The sequence below is a fragment of the Hyla sarda genome, chromosome 10 (genome assembly GCF_029499605.1).
Source record: "Hyla sarda isolate aHylSar1 chromosome 10, aHylSar1.hap1, whole genome shotgun sequence".
Classification (NCBI taxonomy): Eukaryota; Metazoa; Chordata; class Amphibia; order Anura; family Hylidae; genus Hyla; species Hyla sarda.
This window is the reverse complement of record NC_079198.1, coordinates 122,513,562-122,529,372: the sequence shown is the minus strand read 5'-3', so window position 1 is coordinate 122,529,372 and position 15,811 is coordinate 122,513,562. Positions and strand designations below refer to the sequence as shown.

General features: G+C 44.0%; 1 protein-coding gene across 1 annotated transcript in view; it reads left to right on the top strand.

Annotated features, from left to right (window-relative positions):
* The window catches only part of LOC130293183 (uncharacterized), a 294,563-nt gene that overhangs the window by 92,488 nt on the left and 186,264 nt on the right, over window positions 1-15,811 (top strand). The window contains exons 28-34 of the mRNA XM_056541664.1: window positions 105-250; window positions 2,637-2,840; window positions 8,495-8,644; window positions 9,590-9,769; window positions 11,952-12,068; window positions 12,151-12,300; window positions 13,817-13,969. Coding sequence (XP_056397639.1) covers window positions 105-250; window positions 2,637-2,840; window positions 8,495-8,644; window positions 9,590-9,769; window positions 11,952-12,068; window positions 12,151-12,300; window positions 13,817-13,969 — 1,100 coding nt within the window. The remainder of the gene's footprint in view (window positions 1-104; window positions 251-2,636; window positions 2,841-8,494; window positions 8,645-9,589; window positions 9,770-11,951; window positions 12,069-12,150; window positions 12,301-13,816; window positions 13,970-15,811) is intronic.

The window sequence follows — 15,811 nt, the reverse complement described above, 5'->3', positions numbered from 1 at the left end:
AAATTCCTACATGTATGATAACAGTCCCTAACAAAATTAAGGATAAAAATTGTGCTACAAGATGCCTGCCCATTTAAGTCTTCAACTATTTGTCTTCTGAACAGGTCCAGGCTAAGCATGGAGGCCCATTGTACACCCTGTTCCCCTGGCTATTACTGCAGCTCAGTCGGCCTCCATTCACCAAGTGGGCTCTGCCTTGCCGGATACTACTGCTCCCTGGGGGTCTCCTCCTCTGCTCCTTCTGGGGAATGTAAGAGATAAACATTATAAGGCATTGTACACACCCAACAACCCCTGTCCTCAAAAAACACAGTCTCATACACACCCAACTTGGTCAAGTTTATAGGAAGATAAAGCTGGCCATAGAGATAAGACATCTGATGGCCATACAATAGCTGTCTATCCTGATCTTCCATGTACATGCATGTGCTCTCAATAGGGAAAGGAGAGATAAGCCACTGCCAGACTCCTCTGCGCCTCCAAAATCCTCTGTCCCATCCCATCTGTACCTTCCATATTCCACTGTCCCCCAAGACTCCTCTGTCCTCTCCTCCAAACTCCTCTGTCCTCCCCCTAGACCCCTCTGTCCCCTCCAGACCCCTTTTTACCTTCCATTTTCCTCTATCCAATCCAGAGCCCTTTGTTCCCTTCAAAGCTGTCTGTCCCCTCCAGAGCTCTCTGTCCCCTCCAGACTCCTATGTACCCTCCTCCATATTCCTCGGTCCCTTCCAGACTCCTCTGTCCCCTTCAGACTCCCCTTGCAATTCAATTCCTTTAAGAATAATGCATCGTACAGTTTAAATGAAGCATATCCAATCCTTCCCCCATCATCTGTCACAGACAAGAATCTGGAGGCCACCATACACATTAGATAAACGGCCACTGAAATTAGAGTGCTTGAACAACACATGTCTAATGGCCTATGGTGGCCTTAAAATTGTCCATACACTTAAAAAGTACCTGTCAACAAATAAACTGTTCTCATCTACCAAAGGCTATGTTCCCTAACTACTCCTAACACCCCTCCAGCCCTTAACAAAATTTCAGAGCTTTAAAAAGCTGTGTGTCTTACCTTTCTTCTGCCCTCACATTGTGGCAGCATTATGATGAATAGAAGACCTCAGGCTCTGTGCATGTTTCAGTCTGGGCAGCTTTCTGTGAGGCTCTCCTGCAGCTTTCAGTCTGGCAGCTTTCTGTGAGAATCTGTGGAGCTTTCACTTTCTGTGCAGCTGTCAATCAAGCTCAGGGCAGACAAACACTTCCTGAGTTTGGACTCTTGCCAGGCCGGGAGGAGACCAAACTCACTGTATTAATTGTGGCAGGGAACAGAACAGAGCCACCTAGTGGACGTTTTTTATATTAAATTTTTAACATATTTATGTTGATAATTTAAAAAATAAGTGAATGGGAAAGCACGTGAAGGAACACTGTATTAAAAGATTTATTTGGTGACAGGTACTCTTTAAGATAGCTATCTCTCTTCTACCAATCCCCCCCTATACACATGCTTGTTCTGTAGGCCAAGTGTGCATATGCTCTTAATGGAGAGAAGGAAGAAAGCTGCTGCCAGACTCCTCTGCTGGTGGATTACGTTCCCAAGAACAAAAGAGTTGGGCAGTTGAATCCAACATGAACCTTCTCTTCCCTGACATTATATGTGTAAGCTCCCCCATACACATTTGATCAGTGTTTCTCAATAAGTGTGCCCCCGGCTGTCTGGGCATGCTGGGTGTTGTAGTTTTGCAACAGTGTCAGCAGATGGTTTTTATATGTTGTACATTTTGGCAAAACATCTTTTTAATATCCTTCATAAGAAAATTTGATTTCCTTTTCATAGAATTCAAAAGCACAGGCAGGGCAAAGTCCAGGAAGTGAGACTAGCACTCCTATGTGCTCACTCCTGTCCTATCACACTTCAGCAGAGAGGAGGGGGGTTACAGTGCAGCCTGAAGTGATTTTATGAAGAGATTCAGCACAGCACAGCAGACTCAGGGAGAAAGTGAATGGATGGCGAGTGAGATCGGGCGTAGTGCTTTCCTTGGACACGCCTCTTCCGGAGCAGTGGATGTCAGAATGAGTGAGCAGCAGTACAAAGTTATTTGTGAGTCAAATACTGAAGCTAGACACATAAACAAGACAAGAATCTGCATGACCTAGTGAGTAACATATAGAAGCGTTCATTTTTCTGTGATATGACAGGTACGCTTTAAACAGCAGAACACATTAGAAGTCCAGAAGGAGACAATGAGGGACATTAATCAATGTTTTGCTTATGTATTCCTTTTTTTAGTACTTATTTCTTTATTTTTTTTTTTGCTTATGTGTGAATTATATTTTTTTGCGCAATTGCGACTGTCGCAGTTAATAAATACCAGACTACCCGTAGTCCATTGTGAAATTATTACTTCGTAGTTAAGTTTCGGAAAACTTGCTTTTCTCGCTTTCCAGTCAAAATGGCGCACGAAAAATCCCGTAGTCGCAGTGGCGACATTTTTGCGACATTTTTAGTAAAGAAAAATTAACTAAATCGCTTGATAAATGCCTGTCAATATCTCCCTTTATTCCCTCTACATTCCTAGGTGATGCTGGATGTGCACACATGGTTAATGTTGCTGGTTTTGTTGTGTCGCTCTCAGTATCTACAGGAGAAGGAGGCGGCTGCCCACGAGGTCATTACTGCCCGGCTGGAAGTCCCCATCCTCACGCCTGTCCTGCAGGGACCTATAACAACCTCACTCATCAACAGGACTGCCTGCCATGCCCCGCTGGGCACTTCTGTGCAGAGAATACCAGTGATTATAGCGCATTTCCGTGCCCCGCTGGGTTTTACTGCCCTGGAGGTATGAAGTAATGGGCCCGCTCTACATTCATGGTTGGGGGGGGGGGGGGGGGGGTTGACGTTGCATTAAGTAATGGAGAATGAAGATGATATTGAAGTGAAGCCATATTTAGTTTCTTTGTGGTGGGATAGAGAATGGCTGGCAGAGGCTTCATAGGTTAGTTGTTTCCTTTGTAAACCCATGAATTCTTCTTGGCACCATGTGGCCCGGCTCTGCTGAGTCTTCATATTGTGCTGGAAATGCTGGAAATGACTCAGTAGACTTCCAAAGTAACCAAAGGCAAAGTTCACACAGTTTTTTTTTTCTTCGGATCAATATATTTTAAGGAATCGTGACAAATGATCTATATGGATCCTGTGCACCGGCATGGATGTCAGGTGGTCATCAGTTCTGTCACCATTTACAGGATGGCACCATTGGGCTACACTACTCAATTTGTAGATTGCACCCATCCATCTATCCATTTTATAGGGGAAGCTTTCTTATATTGCTGCATGTATCTAAGCTGAATGTATCTAGGCTGACTGTCAGCACAATAAGGCTACAGTGGTCCCTCAACATACTATGGTAATCCGTTCCAAATGGACCATCGTTTGTTGAAACCATCGTATGTTGAGGGATCCGTGCAATGTAAAGTATAGGACAGTGGTCTACAACCTGCGGACCTCCGGATGTTGTAAAACTACAACACCCAGCATGCCCGGACAGCCAACGGCTGTCCGGGCAAGCTGGGAGTTGTAGTTTTGCAACATCTGGAGGTCCGCAGGTTGAAGACCACTGGTATTGGAGGTTATACTCACGTGTCTCTGCCGCTCCGGACCCTCACTGCTCGTCACCGCTGCCCTGGATGTCACCCTCCATCGCTGTCTCCGCGTCCCCGGGGTGTCCCCAACGCTCCGGCAAGGCCTCTGCTTCCCCGGCATCCTCGCTCTCCATCGCTACCATCACGCACTCCGCTCCTATTGGATGACGGGACGGCGTGCGCAGCGACGTGATGACGACGATGGAGAGCGCCGACGATGCAGGGGATCCCGAAGAGGACGCGCCGGAGCCCCGAGGACAGGTAAGTAATCGTCAGCGGACCACACGGGGCACCGTAAACGGCTATCCAGTGGCAGCTGAAGTAGTTTGTGCTGCCGGATAGCCGTTTATGCGATGGCCCTGACATACAAAAGCATCGTATGTTGATGCTGCCTTCAACATGTGATGGCCTCTGAGAGTGATCGTATGTTGAAATGATCGTATGTCTGGGCCATCGTAGGTCGGGGGGTCACTGTACTGAAATTCCGCCTGTCTGCTTGCAAATGTTTGGGGGCGTGATTTCCACTTCCAAAGCCTATTCTCTGTTGCAGACGAAATTCTGTTATTTCCGCGAGTATTCCGCCCCTATTCCAGATGGATTTTCCGCCCCCAATTCAAAACGGAAATTTGAAGCAGAAAACAGTGCACAAAGGACCAAAGTTCGGCCCCTTTTGGACGATTTGGTCACATGACTAGAACCAGGTTAAAATTCTGACTAAACTCCGTACGGAAATTCAGCCTGCAATCTGCTTCCAATCTGCCTCCATTCCGTATTCGGTAAAAATCTGCCTTCAAATGAGAGTTGAAGTCAATGGGATTCTGCGGCCAAAATCCACCTGAAGAAAGAGCAGCACTATTTTTCAGGCGGAAATTTGAAGGCAAAAATTCCGCTCACAAATTCCGCTTCAAAAATTCTGAAGTGTGAATGGGTGCACGGAAAACCAATTGACTCGCATGTACATTTTAGTAAGTAGAATTTCTGTCTATACGTAATTCCAGCAGCGGAGCTGTCCACCGGTGAACTTTATTCTCAAAATGAATCGACATATTCATTTTTTTGGTGGAATACCAAACACTATGCATTGCTGGCTATGAGGACCATCAAAGTCTGCATGGTCCTAGCGCAGACTGATTCAGTCGTTGAAGTCCGTTCTTATAATCTCTGCCCAGAAATTCCGTAGTGTGCATAGACCTTAAGGGTCTATTCACACATCTGAATTTCCGCTTGCAGAATACTGCCTCAAATTAAAGCCCATAGACTTCTATGGGATTCCACACTCCCATTCACACTTCTGAATTTCCAATTGCGGAATTCCGCAATTGGAAATTCAGAAGTGTGAATGGGAGTGCGGAATCCCATGGAAGTCTATGGGCTTTAATTTGAGGCAGGATTCCACAAGTGGAAATTCAGGAGTGTGAATGGGAGTGCGGAATCCCATGGAAGTCTATGGGCTTTAATTTGAGGCAGTATTCTGCAAGCGGAAATTCAGAAGTGGGAATGGGAGTGCGGAATCCCATGGAAGTCTATGGGCTTTAATTTGAGGAGGAATTCTGCAAGCGGAAATTTTGCCATGTGAATAGACCCTAAGGCAGCTGCCTAGGGTATAGCAAGGATTAAGGGCATGTCTATCAGCAATGTTTATTCTGGCATCACCAAAATAAACTTGGGGCAAAGCTGCAATACCAGACACAACCTGTGAGCAAGAGTGGCGTTGTTTCTGTTAGAAAGCAGTACAGGTTTTCATGACATATAAACTTTTTTGGTGGTTCAAATTTTTTTCTTTGTACCAACGTAAAGCAGTGTATCACTAAGGTGTAAACAAATATTACTGTAGGAGCACCAATAATCATTCATATTTTATTTTTTTTAACAAAACTTTCTAGAAATAATTTTATATAAATGCAGCCACCTGCTGCAAAACGCTTCCTGCGACGCAGCGTATCTGCATTTTATTTCTTATTGTCCCTCCCTGGATTGTTGTGCGCAGTAATCCGCGCCAGAGGCTTCTCGCTTATAGCCCATTATGGCGGGGAACAGATTTCTCTCCCTACTGTCGTGCGTCTCTTCCTCTCCCCACGCCGTGTTCCCGAGAACAATCCTAATTGCTGAATATTTTATTTAAATGTTCTTCTGTAATAAAAAGCAATGAGAAAAAAGTGTAACAATAAAAAGTAACAACAATCGGGGAACATAAAAGCTCTAAATATTTAATCTGTATATGGAGTAATAATCGCGGTGAATGATAATGTGCAGGATGTTAAATAAGGCAAAACAGGAGAGTGAACCAGAGGGTGGAGAGGTGGCTGGGAAAAATCACCACCTCCTGGCCTCGGAGCGAATGTCCTTTCATAAATAATTCTGTAACCTGCAGACCCCCAACAGAGCGTCGTAGAAGCCACTGACGTAGTGACCTCCATCATGAGCCCCAATGTAAATACATTATGTACATTTTATCGTATGAAAAAAGTTCTGCAACTTTTTGCTATAATTTGTTGTGCTAATGTCCACAAAACCACTGCACTGGTGGAGCCCTGCACTGGTAGAGCCCTGCACTGGTGGCGTCTTACACTGGTAGGACACTGCACTGGTGGAGCCCTGCACCGGTGGCATCCTACACTGGTAGGGCACTGCACTGGTGGAGCCCTGCATTGGTGGTGTCCTACACTGGTAGGGCACTGCACTGGTGGAGCCCTGCACCGGTGGCATCCTACACTGGTAGGGCACTGCACTGGTAGAGCCCTGCTCTGGTGGCGTCTTACACTGGTAGGGCACTGCGCTGGTGGAGCCCTGCACTGGTGGGGCCCTACAATGGTAGGGTTTTGTACTAGTTGGGTGCTGCACTGGTAGGGTCCTACACTGATGGGATCATGTATTGGTGGGGTCCTGCACTGGTGGGGTCCTGCACTGGTAAGGTCCTGCATTGGTGGGGCCCTACATTGGTGGGACCCTGCACTGGTAAGGTCCTGCACTAGTGGGGTCCTGCACTGGTGGGGTCCTGCACTGGTGGGGGTCCTGCATGGTAGGGTCTTGCACTGGTAGGGTCTTGCACTGGTGGGGTCCTGCACTGGTAGAGCCCTGCACTGGTTGGGTCCTGCACTGGTGGGGTCCTGCACTGGTAGAGTCCTGCACTTGTGTCACTTGCATATTGTGTGACCCGTATCCAAACTATGATTGTAAACCATGGATTTTCCATTCACTGACAAAGTATTAAAGATATGGTGAAAATATTGGATAATGGAAACAAAAAGGGGGTCATCTATCCCTAGAAAATTAAATCGGTTTTCCAGTGATGAAAAAATAGTTACACCCCCCCACCTCCCCCAAAAAAGTGGCGTTATTTCTGGAAGAAAGTAGCTATGTTTTTCCAGTCCAGGATAACCCCTTTAAAGGGGATGTGTGGCAAAAGAATCAACCTGTGTATGGTGACAAAAAGTATAATGAAGCAACTAATATAATATTATTAGCCATAGTGCACAGATCTCTCCATTTTAGCTGTGTTCTCTCCCTTATCTTCTGTAGCTGTGACACTTCTGTCCCTGCTTCCCCTTGCCCCCTTGTCTGCTGAGAACCAGACCACTGTTGTGAAGAGGGGAGCTCATATTACTGCTGCCTTAGATTTGAAGGCAGCAGGAAGCCTTTCTCAGATAAGACAACAGTGAACCTGTTCTGAGGAAAACTACTGTGGAACTACTGGAAACTACTGTGATTGAGAATGGCTTACTGCACCTTAAAATCTAATGAACATGAATATGACCTCCCGTCTTCACATCAATGGTCTTGTCCATTATCAGCTGAGCTGGCTTATAGCTGTGACATCACGTCACACTCTTTGAAAGCAGAGATTTCGTCACTCCTACCTCCTCCCCTTCTGTCTGCTCAGGACAAGACCATTAATGTGAAGAGGGGAGCTCATATTACTGCTAATTAAATTTTATGGCAGCAGGAAGCTTTTCTTGGTCACTGTAGTATCCTTCAGAACAGGCTCACTGCTGTCTTTTCTGAGAAAGGCTTCCTGCTGCCTTAAAATCTAATGAGCAGTAATAGGAGCTCTCCCTCTTCACATCAATGGTCTGGCCCTGAGCAGATAGGAGGGGGGAGAAGGGACAGCTCAGCTGATATAGAAGATCTGCGCAGCATGGCTAATAATATATTAGAATTTGCTTTATTATACATTTTGACACCATACACAGTTTGTTTCTTTCACTGGACAACCTCTTTAATGGCCGCTCCTCAGGATAGGCTAGTATCAATATTAGATGAACGGGGGCTGGTGGACGGACATCCTGTTGTAGGAGATGTCGTTTTTCCACAGCTAAAGGCACCATGGTCGGCAAACACTGCAGTGTACAATGGAAAAACTGTGTAAAAATGAAAAACATCTGCAAAGCGTACCTGCTGTTTCAGGTGACTTTTCAGGATTAGCTGTCCTGTGTGTATGAGGAGCAGCGCTATTTCTGGCCATTATGGCCATTATATAACTGTATATTGTATTTTTCTGCAGATTTCTGCTTGCAGGCTTCATCTCTAATTTGCAGTTCTCCCAGTGAATGGACCTCCCTCCTTGTCCCGCCCCCCCCCCCCCCATAGACTTGTATTGGTTTGTCTTGCAGACACAGGACAAAGCTGAGCTGATTTTCAGAGTGGAATACAGTCTAACAGGAGAGAGGGGAGAGGGAGAAAGAAGCTTGATAACATGAGAAAGAAGCATTTTTGTCTTATATGATAAATTAGACACTTTCTTATATTTGCTTGTATTATTCATTTATGCAAAGTTTGTTCAAATGACAGTGCCTGTTTAACATTAGTCTGTTCTCCATTACTGAGGTTAGTGATTATTGTGGATTCCTTTTAGGTACCCAGCACCCCTGTCAGTTCCCCTGTCCTCGTGGATACTATAACCCGGACCCCAGGTCGCACAGTATCGATAGCTGTTTGCCGTGTACCCCGGGGCATTACTGCGGAGTGGAGGGACTGAGCGAAGTATCTGGAGAGTGTGACCCTGGTGAGTGTGACTGTGTTTACTTGGCGTCACAATGGTAAAGTAGTTTAGTTAAAAAAAGAAATGCCAAAAGTAGCAAGAGAGTGATAGAAGAAGTTCAGTCTTCATTTTTCCTTCTGAAATAATATATATTTATTATTTTAAGGTTTCTTCTCCAGAAATTTTCCATTTGAGCTGCTGATTCCTCTGCTAGATAAAAAAAAAAAGAATGTTCAGCTCACCACGCATAAGAGTCCTCAGTCCCAATTTTACATCCTTAATCCTGGATGCCTCGACATGTTTCTGGTGTCTAGGGGCCAGAAATGCATCAGTGTTACAGCTGTCTTCCAATTTTTATGTTTGCACAAGATAAAAATATAAATCACTTTTAATTGCATTTGACAGATCCAATTTGCATTTTTTGTACGATTCATCTGCTGTATTGTTTACCAACCTTTTCTTTTGGTCATCAGGGGACAATGGGAGGTGTAGTTGTGCAACAAAGTGGGGAACACTGTTATAGAATGGGCACTGCTTTGGCTGTCAGTGCATATATAATCAATTCCTCTGTGTATATTCTACAGATTTTCTTCATCACTTTACGTGCAAATCTAGCAGTAGATCTAGAGTAGAGTTTGTCATTTGGCACAACACGTGATATTAGGCAGTGTTTCCCAACCAGGGTGCCTCCTCAGCTGGAGGAACACCTGTTGGGAAACACTGCTCTAATAAGTGTTATATATCCCCCCCCCCCCCCCCAGTACTGGTGTCACCACTTACACTACACACTACTGCTCTATCATGTCCTCCATGCTGCTACTTCTGAAGGTGTGCTACATATTTATACATACATATAACCTGGATTAAGGTTTTATGAAATCTCATTCAACACTATTTTGGAGAAATAAACTCTAAAAACTCTGCTACATGTGCAGTGTATATGTGACTTGTTCTATGCTTCATCTCTAGGTTGGTTTTGTGTTTCCGCTGCCTGGACTCCTCAGCCCTTTGATCTGGATAACTACACCAGCACTAACTGCTTGTGTCCTGCCACCTCAACCGGAGGGAAGTGTCTTCCTGGCTTTTATTGCCCAGGGGGCGCTGCTGAGCCAATATCCTGTCCTCCTGGGTTTTACTGTGGAAATGCTGGTGAGTAAAGTGCTAGTATGGGGAAAAAAAACTAAGTCATGTAACAAGGGTGTGAATAGGTGAGTAGACTGTCAGTCATGATGAGACAACCCTCCCATAGTTAACTGAGACTTGCTTGGTTGAATCTATGTCTGTAGAATGAAAAATCAATGAATGATGGGATACTAACTGATTGAGATGTTGTCTAGCTCCTCCTACCCCCATTTTTGTAACTCTTAATAAAGTGTGTCCAAAATTCCAGATCTTGAACAATCATTAACAAAATCTTAGGAAAAAAATTACAGGTGATTTTTTTTTTTTCCAAAGACCTTTCAGCAAATGTTGCCTAAATCAATTGTAGAAGTAAAAAAATATTCAACTTTTTAAATATATCTTATTAGAGAAAAATGCCCCATTCCTCAATTATATTGCTCATTTTAATGCCCCTCCATCTTTCCTAAACTCATCAAAAACTGCTAAAATCCATCTCCAAGAGGATGGGAATCAGGTTACAGCTGTTCATAGAAGTCAATGAAGAGGGGAGGGGGAAAGAGGAGAAGAAGCTGCAGAGTGAAGCAGAAGCAGAGAGACATAGAAAGGTTGCTCTAGCATAATATTGCCCAACCAGTGTGCCTCCAGCTGGTTGCAAAACTACAGCATTCTGGGAGTTTTGCAGCCAGCTGTAGGCACACTGGTTGAGAAATACTACTCTAGTAAGTGTTACATTCCCCCCTCCCTCCCCCCCCCCCCCACCAAGTGCTGAAATTTACCGCTTACACTGCACAGTACTGCTCTATCATGTCCTCCATGCTGCTGCTGCTTCGAAATGTGTGCTACAAAGAGGTGCAGGATCTCCTCTTCTGTGTGTGTTTGCACTGTATGGGAGACGTCATAGCAGCTAGTCTACACCCATTAGCTTGTATGACTGAAAATTAGAAATGGAGCCTTTAAAGTGGAAAATTAGAAAAATTGCAAAAACTGCTCAAATCCATCTCCAAGAGTATGGGGATCATGTTACGGCTGTCCATAGAAGTCAATGGAGGGGGGAAGAGAAAGGCTCTGCAGAGTTAAAAAGAAGCAGACACACAGAGAGGCTGCCTCAAGCTCATGCTCTAGTTCATTGTTTCCCAATCAGCGTTCCCTTCAGCTGATTGCGGAACTACAACTACCAGCATGCAAACAGTATTTTGCAACAGTTTGAGGCACTCTGGTTGGGAAACACTTCTTTAGTAAATGTTATAACTCCTTCTAGTGCTGGATTCACCACTTACACTGCACAGTACTGCTCTATCATGTCCTCCGTGCTGCTGCTTCTAAAGGCATGCTACATAGGGTTGCAGGTCCCCTATTCTGGGTGTGTTTGCACTGTATATAAGACATCATAGCAGCTAGTCTACCTAGCCTACACCTATTGGCTTGTATGACTGAAAACTAGAAATAGAGCCTTTGAAGTGGAAAATTGGAAAAATTGCTAAACTGCTTAAAGGGTACCTTTTGATATATTATAGATTAATGTATGCAGAATAACTTTACAATTGCATGTTATTAAAAAATATGCTTCTTTCTATTTAATTTTCCACTTTGAAGAAATGACCACTAGGGGTCTCCCTACCAGTCCTGGCAGCAAGCATTTTAGACTCATGCTGGAGTCCTAAACACTACGAGCTGCCAGTCTGCTTTGTTCACAGCCTGTTTGGCTGTGAATAAAGCAGGCTGGCAGCTCTGAGTGTTTAGGACTCCAGCATGAGTCAGAAATGCTTGCTGACAGGACTGATCGGGAAAAATACAATAGAAAGAAGCATATTTTTCATTAACATGCTATTGGAAAGTTATTCGACATTCATTAATCTAAAATATATCAAAAGTTTATTTGATGAGAGGTACCCTTTAAATCTATCTCCAAAAGAAAGGGGATCAGATTACGGCTGTCCAGAGAAGTCAATAGAGGGAGAAAGAGAAAGGCAATGCAGAGTGAAACAGAGAGGCTGCTGAAAGCTCTAGTACAGTGTTTCCCAACTAGTGTGCCTCCAGCTGGTTGCAAAACTACAACTCCCAGCATGCCCGGACAGCCTTTGGCTGTCCGGGCATGCTGGGTGTTGTATTTTTGCAATCAGCTGGAGGCACATCGGTTGAGAAACACTGCTCTAGTAAGTGTTTTTAAATATGTTATTATAATTTTACCTTGTTTTGTTTTATACTCCAGGTCTGGCTGCTCCTTCCGGTGAATGTGCCACTGGCTACTTTTGCAATGGTGGAGCCAAGACTCCCAAACCTACTGATGGCCTGCAGGGAAATATTTGCCCCCCTGGCACATTCTGTCGTAAGTTATGTCTACGTATGTTTTTCCACCATTTGTTTTCTAGTTTCTTTTACGTCTGTTTATTGTCGTCTTTAATATTTAGAAAATGGATCCCATCATCCCCAGCTCTGTCCAGCAGGCACGTTTTCAGCAGATTACGCCTTGGAAAGTGTCTCGGAATGTAAGCTGTGTCCTCCAGGACTCTACTGTAACGGGTCTGGGAGGATTTCTCCTTCAGGCCAGTGCTCAGAAGGTATGATCTGAAACATTGTTCCTTAAAGGAGTACTCCCCTGGAAAACAGTTATTTTTTATTTTTATTTTTTTTAATTAACTGGTGGCAGAAAGTTAAACAGATTTGTAAATTAATTCTGTTAAAAAATGTTAATCCTTTCTGTACTTACCAGCTGCTGTATGCTCCACAGGAAGTTCTTTTCTTTTTGAATTCCCTTTCTGTCTGACCACAGTGCTCTCTGCTGACACCTCTGTCCATTTTAGGAACTGGCCAGAGCAGGAGAGGTTTGCTATGGGGATTTGCTCCTACTCTGGACAGTTCCTAAAATGGACAGAGGTGTCAGCAGAGAGCACTGTGGTCAGACAGAAAGTAAATTCAAAATTTCCTGTGGAGCATACAACAGCTGATAAGTACAGGAAGGATTAAGATTTTTCAATAGAAGTAATTTACAAATCTGTTTAACATTCTGGCACCAGTTGATTTAAAAAATAATGTTTTTTTATGGGAGTACCCCTTTAACCTGTGGAACTTCAACTCCCAGAGTGCAGCAAGCGCTCCCCAGCTGTTGTAAAACTACAACTGCTAGTAGGCCACAAGTACATCAGGCTCTCCTGCCGTTTAAAGACTACAACTTCCAGCATGCCCTGACTTCAGCAGGCTTCTTGGCTGTTGCAAAACTACAAATCCCAGCATGCCCTGAGTGCAGTAGGCCCTCTGGCTGTTGAAAAATTTTATCTGTCAGCATGTCCGAAGTGTAGCTGGATTCTTAGCTGTTGCAAAACTACAACTCCCAGCATGCCCTGACAGCAGTAGGCTCTGCAGCTATTGCAAAACTACAACTCCCAGCATGCCCTGACCAGAGTAGACTCTCCAGCTGTTTTAAAACTGCAACTCCCAGCATGCCTTGAGTGCAGTAGGCTCCCCAGCTGTTGCAAAATTGAATCCCTCAGTGTGCCCTGAGTTCAGCAGGTTTCTTAGCAGTTGCAAAACTACAACTCCCAGCATGCCCTGAGTGCAGCAGGCTTCTTAGCAGTTGTAAAACTACGTCGCCCAGCATGCCCTGAGTGCAGCAGGCTTCTTAGCTGTTGCGAAACTACATCTCCCAGCATGCCCTGACAGCAGCATGCTCTGCAACAGTTGCAAAACTACATTGCCCAGCATGCCCTGAGTGCAGTAGGCTCCCTAGCTGTTGCAAAATTTCATTTCTCTGCAACTTCGGCAAGCCATGACAGCAACAGGCTTTCCATCTGTGACACAACTACAATTCCCAGCATGCCCTCTACTGCAAAACTACAGCCTCCAGAATTCCCTGACAATCTTCAGCTGTTCACCTCTGTCTTGATCAGTGTTACCCAACCAGGGTGCCTCCAGCTGTGGCAAAACTACAACTCCCAGCATGCCCGGACAGCCAAAGGCTGTCCGGGCATGCTGGGAGTTGTAGTTTTGCCACAGCCAGAGGCATAGTGGCTGAGAAACACTGATCTGTATAATGGGTTTGGTCTGTCCATCAGGTCTCACTTTCGTCTCTTTTTGTAGGTTATTACTGTCCCAATTGGCAAACACTGCCCAATAGTTTGCCATGTCCCCCAGGGCATCGCTGTCCAGCCGGGAGCTCGGAGCCTGTACCTTGTGAGTCGGGATTCTACCAAAATGAAGAAAGGCAAGCCACATGCCGGGTCTGTGAAGCAGGTATTCCTGGGGCCGGGGCCAAAAAATCATAGGCTCACAGAACGCTGTAGCTTTGGATGAGAACCATTTCCATCTTATCTTTATTAGACATAAATTAACATGAAAACATTTAAACAGTGTATTATGAGTGAACAAAGCATGAAATATTACTTAAAGAAAAAAAAAACTTTTGATATGTCACAGAGACAATAGAACAAGGTGGGACAAATCTGCGCTTAGCGCCGGCTCTGTGTCATCTGACCAAGAAGGACACATAATGGAAGTCTATGGGACTTTCCTGCTCACATAGACACAGAAAGGAGAGAGAAGCATGTGCCAGAGCAGTTCCCTCTCCGCTCGTTCCACTGATCAGTCAGGGTCTGAACACCCTGATCGAAATAAAAGGCTTTTGACATGTTACTAGGATATTAAAGGGGTACTCCGGTGAAAAACTTTTTTTTTTTTTTTTTTTTATCAACTGGTGCCAGAAAGTTAAACAGATTTGTAAATTACTTCTATTAAAAAATCTTAATCCTTCCTGTACTTATTAGCTGCTGAATACTACAGTGGAAATTGTTTTCCGTATGAAACACAGAGCTCTCTGCTGACATCATGAGCACAGTGCTCCCTGCTGACATCTCTGTCCATTTTTAGGAACTGTCCAGGGTAAAAGGAAATCCCCATAGCAAACATATGCTGCTCTGGACAGTTGATAAAATAGACAGAGATGTCAGCAGAGAGCACTGTGCTCGTGATGTCAGCAGACAGTTCTGTGTTTCAAAAAGAAAAGAATTTCCGCTCTAGTATTCAGCAGCTAATAAGTACAGGAAGGATTAAGATTTTTTTAGTAGAAGTAATTTACAAATCTGTTTAACTTTCTGGCACCAGTTGATTTAAAAAAAAAAGTTTTTCACCGGAGTACCCCTTTAAGCCCACTTCTGGCAACCGATGGGGGTACCAGGAGGACCCACTGTAATATTGAGCCCTTGGTGGAAGTATATAGAATATAGTACCAACTAGAAAATCACCAATAAGGCTAATAAATAAAACGTATCTTTAAGTTAAAGGGGTACTCCAGTGGAATTTTTTTTTTTTTTTTTTTTTTAATCAACTGATACCACAAAGGTAAACAGATTTGTAAATGACTTCTCTAAAAAAAAAATCTTAATCCTTCCAATACTTATTAGCGGCTGTATACTACAGAGGAAATTCTTTTCTTTTAGGATTTCTTTTCTGTCATGACCACAGTGCTCTCTGCTGACACCTCTGTCCATTTTAGGAACTGTCCAGAGCAGGAGAAAATCCCCATAGCAAACATATGCTGCTCTGGACAGTTACTAAAATGGACAGAGGTGTCAGCAAAGAGCACTGTGGTCATGATATCAGCAGAGAGAACTGTGGTCATGATGTCAGCAGAGAGCACTGTGGTCATGACAGAAAAAAAATCCAAAAAGAAAAGAATTTCCTCTGTAGTATACAGCCGCTAATAGGTACTGGAAGGATTAAGAATTTTTAATAGAAGTAATATACAAATCTGTTTAACTTTCTAGCACCAGTTGATTTAAAGAAAAAAAGTTTTTCACCAGAGTACCCCTTTAATGCCTACCTGTCATTTCAGGTGACTTATCAGTAGTGTTGCTCGCGAATATTCGCAATTCGAATTTTATTCACGAATATCGCATATTCGCGAATTCGCGAATATTCGCGAATATAGCGCTATATATTCGTAATTACGAATATTCTTTTTTTTTTTTAAATTTTTATTTATTTTTTCACAGTACACATCACAGTGATCATCCCTCTCTGCTTCCAGCTTATGTGGTGTAAGAAGGCTCTAATACTACTGTGTGAGACCGGCGTGCG